Below are 13,179 nucleotides of genomic sequence, written 5' to 3' on the forward strand. Positions count from 1 at the left end.
TCAACTGTTTTTCTCAGGAGACAGTTCTCCTTATTGTGGGAAATGGCTTTTAAAGCTTTTTTTAAAAGATTTTATTTATTTATTTGACAGAGAGAGATACAGAGAGAGAGGGAACACAGGCAGAGGTAGTAGGAGAGGGAGAAGCAGGCTTCCCGCTGAGCAGGGAGCCCGATGCGGGGCTCGATGCGGGGCTCGATCCCAGGACCCTGAGATCATGACCTGAGCCGAAGGCAGACGCTTAACGACTGAGCCACCCAGGCGCCCCAGTGGGAAATGGCTTTTAGAAACCAAGATCTGAGTGCTGGGTGTGCTCATTGCAACTGAAAAGCAGTTTTATCTTGTAACGGGGACATGGTCAGAGCAGGGGTTTGGGAATGATGGTTTGAGAGGAAGGGCAGGAATGTAAAAGCTCTCAGAGCATTGTTTACTGATCTTTTCTTAAAATGTTTCAGGACGAAATGCACTGCATGTGGATGTTGACGTATCTTCTGGCTTTATTTATTGGTGTGATTTTAGCAGCTCCGTGACATCTCGTAATGCAATCCGTAGAATCAAACCCAATGGGTCTGGTTTTACAAACATCGTTACACATGGGATAGGAGAAAATGGAGTTCGGGGTATTGCAGTGGATTGGGTAGCAGGTAGGTAAGCTGTATAGTAATTTTATTGAGAAGTCCTTTTGTGTTTTTGCATTTTATTTTATGCTTGAAAGTTTAATCTAACACTATATGTGCTACAAACCTATTTTCCTAGACAATTATTGGTATTATTTAAGATAAATTGAATTATTATTATTATATAATTTTATTTCTTTTTTTTTAAATAATGACATACACAGCATGCATATATTAATATTGTAAACAACTCTAGGAATACAAATAAAATCTCCAGGTAGTAACAGAACCCCTCATCACTGACTTACTCCCTGCCTCTTCATGACCCCTGTCTCTCCTTTGATGTGCTAAGACATTGAATTGGTAATTATCCTCACATATGACTTGACATGTTCCCACTCTTGCATAGCAAAATCACCTGGTGTTTTTTTATTTTTATTTTTATTATTTTTTAAAGTTTTTATTTAAATTCCAGTTAAATACAGTGTAATATTAGTTTTAGGTGTCGTGTACTTAATTTTAAATTACCATTTGTTTTTATTTAATGATACACTGAGAAACAAATGTATTAAATGTATTATAATTTTGAGAATATGATCCTATTCTATAAAAATAGGTATCATTGTGTGTTAATCAAGTTTGGTAAGTAGACATCACTTAGAATTAAATTTTTATGAAAACCTAGGTACTATAATAAGAGTTTATTGTAAATATTAAATATCGTAGATAAGGCTTTAATTGGATTCCTAAATCCCATTTCTGATTACAAATTACTATATTACTTCTGAGAATATAGCTAAAGCAGGGGTCAGCAGTCTATGGCCTATGGACCAAATGCAGCTCACTGGCTGTTTCTTCACCCACAGTTTTATTGAGAAATAATTGACACACATCACTGTGTAAGTTTAAGGCATACGGCATCATAGTTTGATTTACATATATTGTGAAATGGTTATCACAGTAGACGCAGCTAACATCCATCATCTCATATAGATACAATAAAAAGGGAAGAAAGAAGAAAAGAAAAAAAAATTCTCCTTGTAATGAGAACTCTTAGGATTAACTCTCTTAGCCACTTTCATATATACCATACATTAGTGTTAACTATAGTCATTGTGTTGTACATCCTCAGTACTTATTTTTTTATAACTGGAAATTGTACCTTTGGACCATGCCTATTTTTGTAAATACGGTTTTACTGGAACACAGCTGTGCCCATTTGTCCATGGCTGCTTTTCATGTTTATAGTGGCAGACCTGAGTACTTGTGAAAGAAACCATATGCTCTACAAAGCCTAAAATATTTACTCTCTGGCCTTTTAGGGAAAAGGTTTGCCAAACCTGGATGAAAGGATTTGAATATATAAAGGGTAGATCAGTAACATGCTGCATATTGGCCTGATTTCTCCAGAGCAATTTTGACTCAGACCTAGGAACAAAATAGATGTACCTTGGTAGCAGAATTGACCATTCAACAATAGGCTTTTGGCTACGTGGAATCAATATGGGATCACTCTCTACTCATTCTACGGTCTTCACACCATTGTGTTTTTATTCTAGCGTTTACATCATTCTGTAATGTCCAAAGAAGAATGGGTTTTTGTTTTGTGGCTTTAGAAGGTCCATGTGATGAAAACAGCTACACTAGTCGGACTAGACTGTTAATACTAAGCACAAGGAGTGCTTGATGACATCGATAATAAGCTGAGAAGCTGCTGGCTTTCCCTCTTTGCTCCTTTCATCATGTTGGGAATAGAAGTTATGCCATGATAATGTGTATTAGAGTGTTTGGAGATTTAGATGTTAAACATTCAGGTGAAAGAGGAAGGACATTCTGAAAAAAAATTTTTCAGTAGCAAGTGGGTTATGACGTTTGCTATGAATTCTAATCTGCTTTAGAAGCTGAGGATAGGCACTTTTTCTTTAAATTTGAAGAAACAATTTTTTAAAAGATTTATTCATTTATTTGAGAGAGAGGAAGAGAGCGTGTGAGGGTTGGCGAGGGGCAGAGGGAGAGGGAGAGACTCTCAAGCAGACTCTGCACTGAGTGTGGAGCCTCACGCGGGGCCTGATGTGGGACTCATCACAGGGCTGAATCTCCCAACCCTGAGACCATGACCTGAGCCGAAACCAGGAGTTGGATGCCCCCCAGGCACCCCAAAACAATTTCTTTGGTTCCTAAGAGTAAATATTTTTCTAAGTCTAAACTGAGACATTTATTATCTTGTAAAAGATAACCTTTACTGACCCAAACCTCAGCCTTATATATTTCGTTCTGAATTTGAAAAGGTTCCCTCTTTTTCGTTCTTGGTTTTGCATTTATCAGTATGTTCTTTCATTTTCTTGCAGGAAATCTTTATTTCACCAATGCTTTCGTGTCTGAAACACTGATAGAAGTTCTGCGGATCAATACCACTTACCGCCGTATTCTCCTTAAAGCCACTGCAGATAGGCCCAGGGATATTGTTGTAGACCCCAAGAATAGATATCTCTTCTGGGCAGACTATGGGCAAAGCCCAAAGATTGAACGTTCTTTTCTTGATTGTACCAATCGAACTGTGCTTGTATCAGAAGGCATTGTCACACCACGGGGCTTGGCAGTAGACCATAGCAATGGCTACGTTTATTGGGTTGATGATTCTTTAGATATAATTGCAAGGATTGGTATTGAGGCAGAAGAATCTGAAGTCATTCGTTATGGCAGTCGTTACCCAACTCCTTATGCCATCACTGTTTTTGGAAATTCTATCATATGGGTAGACAGGAATTTAAAAAAAATCTTCCAAGCTAGCAAGGAACCAGACAGCAGTGAGCCACCAACAGTGATAAGGGACAATCTCAATTGGCTAAGAGATGTGACTGTCTTCGACCAGAGTGTTCAGCCCCGGTCACCAGCTGAGGTCAACAACAACCCTTGCTTGGAAAATAATGGTGGATGCACCCATTTCTGCTTTGCTCTGCCTGGATTGGACACCCCAAAATGTGGCTGTGCCTTTGGAACCCTAGAAGGTGATGGCAAGAGTTGTGCCATTCCAACAGAAAATTTCCTCATCTTTGCCTTGGAGAATACCTTGAGAAGCTTACACTTGGACCCTGAGGCTCATAGCCCACCTTTTGAAGCAATAAGTGTGGACAGAGTTGCTGTAGACCTGGCCTATGATGGCATAACTAACAGAATCTACTTCACACAATCTTTAGCATCTGGAAATGGTCAGATTTCGTATGTCAATCTAAATTCAGGGACCAGGTCTCCCACTGCCATTATTTCAGGTAAGGGCACTCCAGGAGCAGCTTATCTTGGAAGTTGACACAACATAATCTACACATGTGGATGACCCAGTGGTTCTAAAATGCCTTTTGAGACTCTAATGCCTTTGTGTGTGTGTGTTGGTATATATCCAGGTAGAGGGAATCCTGATGGCATTGCCTTTGACTGGATCAACAGAAGAATATATTACAGTGACTACAGCAACCAGACAATTAACTCCGTGGCTGAGGATGGGTCTCAGCGCACTGTGATAGCCCATGTTTCAAAGCCAAGAGCAATTGTATTAGATCCTTGCCGAGGGTATGCCATGGTCTTATTTATCGTGTTTCTATATGCTTATTTCTGGAAGGATTGGGGCCTGAAATTAGGTTATGTTCATAGACAGCCAACATTTCATGGGTTTGAAACTCTGTAGCCATATATTCAAGAGTGAAAAAATATGAGTAATTTTGAAGGGGAAGTAACTCCTATTGTTGTTAGAAAGGTTGGCTGTATACTAGGAATTAATGCTCTCACTCAGTAAAGCCCTTTTGGGCAAGTTGTGTAGGTGAGAATGGAGTGGGTTTCATTTGCCATATTAATATGAGATTTGCAGTTAAAGAAGGCTACCATTTTTTAACTAAAAGGTATTATGATGTTCCTTGTGGTGAATTAATTATGACTCCTTTTGGATGACTAGGTACATGTACTGGACTGACTGGGGTACTAATGCCAAAATTGAGAGAGCCACACTGGGAGGAAATTTCCGGGTACCTATTGTGAACAGCAGCCTGGTCTGGCCCAATGGGCTCACTCTGGACCACGAGAATGACCTTCTCTACTGGGCAGATGCCAGTCTGTACGTTCTTTCATTATTTTTTGTGGGTGTTGATAAGGAGAGTTCCTGCTTTCACTTTCAGAGGAGGGATTTGCATAACGTGATGAAAATATAAATATGCCAAATAGATAGGGCCAAAAATGTAGGATCATAGTTTTATGAACTATATTCTAGCTTGGTAAATGTACCTGTCAAAATTGATCTATCATAAGATTGAGTAATTATGAACTAGAAGGCATCTAAAGATACATTACTAGATGAGTTAATTTCAATTATAATTACAAATGTAATCACTCAATTTATAATCTCCAGGTCCCATGTAACTAACATAAAATGTGGATAACTTTTAAATGCACATTGATATTAAGTTTCCTCTGGGCTTTAGCCTTCAGTTAAAAACATTTTCCTTTAGTCTTTGACTATTGGTCATCTTCTCAAATAGATTTTTCTCAGCCAATTTCATAGTGTTTTCCTTATAAACTTTTGTCAACTCTAATTTTACACGTAACTTCTTCAAGTAGCCCTGAAGTTACTCACATTCCAATCATCCTAATGGAATAGTTGAAAAGATGAGATGATTTCATTTATTATTGCTGGTGTCTACATGTCAGGAATCTTAACTTACTTTGCTTATTTTCTTAAGATTTTCATCTTCTGCTTGTGACACTAGCACCTAACAATCTCATCTTTATCTTCTCATTTGAAGCAAGCAATGATGTTTAGTGTCTAAACTTGGATCATTATAGGTAAATTCCTCGAGGTACTGGGTAAATGACAAATCAAGGTCATTAGGGGAGTGGGAAGGAAAAAGTAATTCACATTTTATTGACTACTGTGTGCCAAACACTGAGTTCCATGCATTGTGTGTATTACTTCATAATACTCTCCATTTTCTAATTTTGGTCTGGTACCCTTTGTAGGATTACTTATAGGTTCTATTAATATTTGGAAATCAATGACTTTTGTAGGCCATTGTTTCATAAACAAATGAAGACCTCCCATCATCAGCCATATGCTGCTTTTGAAAAGAAAGTTGGGGGTTTGTATAAAGGAACGGTTAGGCCCAGGCATTGGGCTGCCATTTGAGGCACTTAACTCTTTCTGGATTCCAACATTTTCTTTTTTACTTCACTTTAGGCAGAAGATTGAACGCAGCACTCTAACGGGCACGCAGCGTGAGGTCATTGTCAACACAGTCTTTCATCCTTTTAGCTTGACTCTCTATGGCCAGTATATTTATTGGACTGACTGGAACACGAAAAAAATTTACCGAGCTAACAAATATGATGGGTCAGGTCAGATGGCAATGACCATGAGTTTTCCCTTCCGGCCTAATGGTATTCGCGTTGTCGTGAAGAACCATCAGCAACAGTGTAGCAATCCTTGCAGCGAGTTTAATGGAGGCTGCAGCCATATTTGTGCACCAGGTAAGGCATTGCCCGTGAGGACTGAATCATGTAGAGTAATAATGATGATGATTCGTAGGGAAGGCTGAGGGATATTCAGCTCTAACAGGGAAAAAAAAAAATCCAAATTCTCTTTGATTTTAGGGTAATTCATAAAATAGATTTGGGAGTTTGTAGGTTTAGAGGAAGACTTTGACAGGTTTCTTTTCTATTTGCTATGGAGCCCTCTTATGAAGGCAATTTTAACTCAAGCTTGGTGGAAGTAGAAAGAAAGATGGGGTCTTTGGCTGCCAAACTTCATGACCTGAATAGAAATTCCATCAATGAGCTTACCTCCCATACGAAAGGATCTAGTTCTTCCACCTGGGAGGTACTATTTATAGCTTGAAATATTTCTCTTATTTTCAGTGTGATACTATGTATTTCATAGAGTGTTTTATAGATAGCAACAGAGTCCCAGGAAGATGTATCTTTTGATAGTATTGCATTGCTTTACAGATGCTGCTAAGAAGGGAGAATCATTTCTATTGTTTCAGTGTAGGCAAGAGCTGGTTGTTAATTTAGGGTGAATTAGCCACATTTATTAGAGTGGTGGTTGGTCTTCATGGAAAAATGACGCAGAGTATAGTTGAGAGGCTGATGGGAAGAGTTTCTATGGCTTGTCTTAGAGTACTTTTAATAGAGAAATACTGCCACTGCTGTTCTGGAATAGAGACTATGAATGGTTGCTCCACAGATCTTTTGCTTTTTGGGCCAACTTTTTTTTCAGGTCCAAATGGTGCTGAGTGCCAGTGCCCACATGAGGGCCACTGGTATCTGGCCAACAACAAAAAGCATTGCATCGTGGACAATGGTACACGGTGTGACAGTTCCAAGTTCACCTGCCTCAATGGGCACTGCATCTCGGAACAATGGAAATGTGACAACGATAATGACTGTGGTGATGGCAGTGATGAGCTGGAAAGTGTCTGTGGTGAGTTGGACTCTTGGAGCTTTCGTCAGGCGGTAAACTTGTCTTCACGCCAAGTGTTTGGTACAGAATCCTGCTGTGTGTGAATCGGTGTGAATTTTGTGCCTATGTGTCCTGTTAGAACTGCAAACATTTAGTCCGAGAACGCAGTGTTAAATCACATATAAGCTGATATACATGCCAGGGAGTAGTGTATGATGCTTTATTAGAAAGCACCTCTGTAGTGGTTAAGAGCAAAGGTGCAGGATTAAAATCCTAGCTATGCCGTTTCAGTCTGTGCAGCCATGGGAAAGTGACCTAAACTATCTGAGCCTCAGATACCTCATCTGTTAGGTGGAGCTGTTACTAGGATTTTTGTGAGGAGTGAGGGAAACAATATATAAAAAAGCACAGCATGGGGCTTGGTGCATGTCCAGCATGACTTAGCATGGAACTAGGAGCTCTAATAGGTGATTGTTACCATTTTATTAATTTTCATAGCAGAAGGATCATTCGTAATTTATTGAAATCATTCAGTATTCAGCTTCCATCTGGATGGGGTGAGGAAAACACTAGCAGTTAGCGACATTTTTCCAATAGACTGTGTAGGGGCTAAGAGTTTTATTTTCCCCAAAGAAATTGTATTTGCATGCTTTTCTGGGATTGGGATAAAATTCTAAATTGAGATGGTAGAGAAGTGAAGCGACTCTGACATTTGCCTAAAATACTTAATTTACTTAAGAAAAGTAAACGTATTTTGTTTAATCTAATTAAAAGTTTATCTCATTTGCACGCAGTCCGTTTTGCAGCCATTTTTGCTTTAGAAGGTAAACTCAAAGTATCCATTTTATTTGATTGTACTTTTTTAGAAACTAGGAGGATGCTTTAATCAAGAAGTCTCTTCAATGTTTCTTCTTCCTCTTAGCGTTTCACACCTGCCACCCGACAGCCTTCACCTGTGCCAATGGGCGATGCGTCCAGTATCATTACCGCTGTGACCACTACAACGACTGTGGTGATAACAGTGATGAGGCAGGGTGCCTGTTCAGGGACTGTAACGCCACTGTGGAGTTCACCTGCACTAACAGAAGGTGCATTCCTCTTCAGTTTGTCTGCAATGGCATTAACAACTGCCATGATAATGATACCTCAGATGAGAAAAATTGCTGTAAGTTCATCAAGTACTTATTGTGCTTAAACCAAGTACTTACTGTGCTGAAATCTTTTTTTGTTTGTTTTTTGTTTTTTATGTTTTGTTTTTTGGAGTCTCCTTTACCTCATGGGAGATAATTCTTATGTAGAAACAAAGGCTTTCTGAAAAAAAAAACCCCTAAGTATTCATCTAGAACATGGATTTCATTTTAATATATTCTGCTAAATGGTTTTTAAAAACAAATCTAATGTATTTGAATCATTCACCTAAATGTATGGACCCACACGACCATTGAATATTTTAACCTCAAATATTTTATCCTTGGTTTACATTATCTGTCAGACGAAAAATTCACTTCATAAAATTTTTGATTGTTTTAAAACTTTACCAGTAGTTACTGACAAACTATTGCCTAGATGTGTTGTGGTTAATGTTTGTTATGCACAAAGCTATACAGTGTGGTGTTGACTGAAATGATTTCTTTCTTTCATTTTTCTGGTAAATTGTTTTTATTGATTTTTCCAAAATTTCTGGGATTTGCTCTTTAGCATCGAGGGAAAAGAAAAGAGCAATGTGTAAATTCAAATACATTTTCAGTTTGGATATATCTACATGCTCGCTGCTTTTGTAGGTGGAGTTACATACAACATTTATTTGGATATGCCTTTTAAAAAAAGAACTCCTTCTTACGGAAAATTTCAAACACACACCAAAGTAGAAAGAATAGTAAAATGTATCTATCCATTACCCAACTTCAGTATTTATCAGCAAGTGGTCAGTCTGTTTCATCCATTTCCCCTGACCTTCCCCCCCTTGAATATTATAAGGCAACTCTCAGACATGCATGTCATTTGTGACGACATTTTGAAAACTAACTACCATACCATAATGACGCCTGGCAAAACTGACAATACTTGAATACTCAATCCGTATGCAAATTTTATCATTATTCCCAAAATGTCTTTATGCAGTCGCTCTGTTCAAATTAGCATTCTGACAAGGTCTACACATGGATTTTGATTATTATAACTCTTTAATCTCTTTTATGCCTCAGCAGTGCCCATTTTCTTCATGCCATTGATTTGTTTGACTAATTGCTCAATTGAGCCGTTTATTTTGTCCCTCTTATATCCTATTAACTGGAATTTGTACCTAGAGGTATGATTACATTAGGTTCAATTCTTTGAGTAAGAATTTTCCATAGGTGGAACTGTGTATTTCCTGTTGCATCACATCATGAAGCACGTAATACTTGGTTGTTCCAGTTTAAGTCATGATAAAATTAATTAGTGGATTTAGAAGTCAGCCTGAATCTTCCCTTAAGCACTTCCCATCAACCTGCTACCCAGTGGTTTTAGCATACATGGATGGTTGTTCTATAAATCCATTATTTCTTTAAGGGTTACAAAATAAGCATTTAAAAATTCTATTATTTATTCTACATACATTAGGTAAAGTTCCATAAAGAAGAAATTTTCGTTATCAACTATTTTGTTAACCTGAAGTATAATTCTGTAGGATAAATGCTTGATTCTTTCCCTTAGCTAGTTTTCATAGTAATGAGTTGGTGACCAATGAACACTAATTTTTTGTTTTGTTTGCTTTTAGTATTAGACTGATGGATTTTTACATATTTGATGAATTTTAGCGCAGTAAAGTCATTTAATGTTTTTGGTGCTCAACTTCCTTATCTTAGGCCAGTGGGAGCTCTGTTAAGTTGGCTCCTCTGTTATTTTGACATGGCCCATTCGGTCCATTTCCTGTCTCAGACCTGGAAAGAGAGCTCATTCCTTTTGTGGATTTAGAGATTACCACAGTGTCAAGTTTCCCATTTCTATTTGGCTCTTATTGCTTCCAGAGCTTTTTAACGTATAGAGCTAGGAAATACAATTTTTAAGGAAAAAGTTTATATTGGTTTTTCCCATTTTAATTTAAGATTATGATTTTTTTACATAGATTATATAATCCTGTCTCTCTTATGCTTAAAATATTGGTTTCTGATGACATTTACATATTTACTTATTTGCTTTATTTTACCGTAATTTCAAAATTCCTATTTAAGAATAACCACACAAGTAATAGTACTACCAATAAATCTACTAATCATAATTTAAGATTTTTAGGTCCCTCTTGTTCTTAGATTATGTCCTGCTATGTAGTCAAAATACTGGTTTTAAAGTCACTTGATTTTTTTTTCTCTGAATGGTTATGCTATTAACCTGATGTAGTATTTGCTTCTGTTACTATTTCCAAATATTAAGAATTGCTTCCCTTTTTCCATTTTTATTTCATCATTTTTATTTCATCATTTTTATTTATACAAAATAATGTACATGGTTCCATAGTCAAAATTATATAATGAGGTATATTCACAGCAGTCTTTTCTCCCTGTCTTCTCCATCCCACTCACTCCGAACTATTCTTAATCTATCCATAGGTATGACAACTGTCATTATTTTTTCATTATTTCTTTGACACTAGCTGAAAGAGAACTTTTTATTACTTTTATGTACAGAAAATTCAACAACGTTCACTTTAGCCCAGTTTGGTGGCCAGTCCCTTAGCCTTTGCCTTTTCCAACTTGACAGTGGGAGCCACCGACTTTGGACCCAGGTCATTGCTTCCCCAGTGACCGTGGATGTCCTCATATCTGTCATTGTAATTGGTCCTGATAGCTTCCACTAGCTTAGTCAGAGCTCCTTTGTCTTCTGAGTTAACCGCTGTGAAGGTGCCAGTGGTGCAGGTCTTCCTGTGCCCCAGACGTCCCAGCCTGGCCTTCCCCTTGATAATGCAGTAGGGAGCCCTCATGTTACACTACAGGGCGGGTAGGAAGACAACCAGCTCAGTTGGGTCCACAGCATGTGCAGTCACTACCAGCTGAGGCTTCTTGTTTTCCACCAAGGTGGTGACAGTAGTAACCCCAGCTCCTAGGACAGGCGGCCTCCTAGTGGCTAGTGGGGACATCCCCTTTGCCAGCAGCTTTCTCTCAGCCTGGGCCAACATTCTCTGCTTCTTCCCTTGCTTTGTCTCTGGTCTGTATTTATGGGGCAGCTTAAGCAGTTGAGAAGCTGCTTTGCAGTCCAAGGCCCGCATGAAGCGGGTAGTTGAGGGAGGCACTTTCAGACGTTTATGGAGACTAGCCCTTTGCCGCTGTAGCCGGATGTAGCCGGGCCATTTGACAAAGTTAGTGAGGTCTCTTTGGGGCTGGATGTCCTGTCCGATGCCAAAATCTTGGGCCTTTTCTTAGACAGGGGAATGACTACCTTCTTGGCCTCCTGCTTTTTCACAGAAGGGGCCGGAACCACCTTCTTACCCTTAGCCTTCTTTCTTTTTAACATCTTGGATGGCTGGAGGAGAGATTCATTATTGTTTTTTAATATAAGCATCTCTCTCTCGACACACACACACACACACTCACATTCATATTGTTTTTCTCACACAAAAGATAGCCTGTGGTTTTGAATCTTGCTTTCTTTCTTTCTTTCTTTCTTTCTTTCTTTCTTTCTTTCTTTCTTTAATTGACAGGGAGAGAGAGAGAGAGAGACAGCGTGAGAGGGAACACAAGCAGGGGGAGTGGGAGAGGAAGAAGCAGGCTTCCGGCTGAGCAGAGAGCCCGATGCGGGGCTCGATCCCAGAACCCTGGGATCATGACCTGAGCTGAAGGCAGTCGCTTAACCAACTGAGCCACCCAGGCGCCCCTGAATCTTGCTTTCTGTCTGTTAACAATATATGCTGGAGATCATACCGTCATTCCTTATCAATGTATAGAGATCTTCTTCATTCCTTTTTATAGCTACATATTACTCCATTATGTGGATATACCATAGTTTATTTAACCAAGAGTTGGGACTCTTGGTGGTGCTATTAAATAATTAAAATAGATGACTTAAACTACAAAGTAAGCATGCTCTCCCCTCCGCCTCCCCGTCAGCTGGAAATAGCTCTTTTTACTTTAGAAGTGATGGTGAAAAATAACTGTCGTGGATGATGCCTCTGTGAGAGCTTTAAACATGTTTTGAGTCCAGTAGCTTTGTTAGCATGGACATTTGTGGTGCTCTGTATATGTGGTGGATCTGTTCCAAAGGTTTATCTGCTGTCTTTTCCAAGCTGATCGCACCTGCCAGCCCGGCTATGTAAAATGTCAGACGACAAACATTTGCATTCCTCATTTTTACTTGTGTGATGAAGACAATGACTGTGGAGACATGAGTGATGAAAGCCCTGTTTTCTGTGGTAAGAGAAACATGCTGTTCTTTCTGTGGCTCCAGGGATGCATGTCTGGAGCTAATACACAGATAGATGGCCCAGGTGTTTGGGCTGCTTGTCACCTCAAGTTGGCTGGATAAGTAGATGCAGTAGGCACTTACTTTAGGATGTGATTAGAGGAGCATAAGCAGCCCCTCTCTCTGTTCTCTGGATGGATCCCCCACTCCAAATATTTCTTCCAGAGACCTCCTCTGATACCTGACCTTTTATAACTGCAAAGTCATTTTGCCCAAAGTCGAGGGCCTTTTGTCTTCAGGAACCCCAGGCAGAATTTGCTTGTCAAGCCCTTATATTTACTCTTAATATGATTATAGTTACCATTAGGAACTGAAAGAACTCTTCTATCTTTTTAATATGCTTGAATTTCAGAAACTTTTATTTCATATTTAGCAATTTGGTTCAGTCAGGCATTTTCCTGTATTTATAGATCGAATTAAAAGGCCTTTCTTAAGCTCGATAACTTTGAGGCTATTAGTATAATAGGTACATAATTTAAGAATTTCGTAATTATCACCAGAGCAGGGTATAGGCCAAGAACAGGCATCAGTTATAACAGCAGCAGCAGGAAGAAGCAGAATTCAGGATGCAGCCATCAGATAGGGACATAGAGATTAGAGACAGCACTGACCTTTCAGGGACCTCTGCTTCCTTATCAGTTTTACCCCTGGAAAATCATCAGATATCTTGGGCCAAAGCAAGGGGCCTTA

At 39.0% G+C, this 13,179-nt stretch overlaps 1 protein-coding gene and 1 pseudogene across 1 annotated transcript in view; one reads left to right on the top strand and one right to left on the bottom strand.

Annotated features, from left to right (window-relative positions):
• LRP2 (LDL receptor related protein 2) overlaps positions 1-13,179 on the top strand; it is a 194,750-nt gene that overhangs the window by 125,286 nt on the left and 56,285 nt on the right. Inside the window, exons 40-47 of the mRNA XM_032401234.1 lie at positions 453-641; positions 2,963-3,883; positions 4,016-4,181; positions 4,561-4,719; positions 5,836-6,125; positions 6,874-7,077; positions 7,979-8,221; positions 12,314-12,439. Of these exons, the coding sequence (XP_032257125.1) occupies positions 453-641; positions 2,963-3,883; positions 4,016-4,181; positions 4,561-4,719; positions 5,836-6,125; positions 6,874-7,077; positions 7,979-8,221; positions 12,314-12,439 (2,298 nt within the window). The remainder of the gene's footprint in view (positions 1-452; positions 642-2,962; positions 3,884-4,015; positions 4,182-4,560; positions 4,720-5,835; positions 6,126-6,873; positions 7,078-7,978; positions 8,222-12,313; positions 12,440-13,179) is intronic.
• Positions 10,742-11,550, bottom strand: LOC116635007 (annotated as a pseudogene).

The sequence above is a fragment of the Phoca vitulina genome, unplaced genomic scaffold (assembly GCF_004348235.1).
Source record: "Phoca vitulina isolate PV1807 unplaced genomic scaffold, GSC_HSeal_1.0 scaffold1, whole genome shotgun sequence".
In the NCBI taxonomy this organism is placed as follows: Eukaryota; Metazoa; Chordata; class Mammalia; order Carnivora; family Phocidae; genus Phoca; species Phoca vitulina.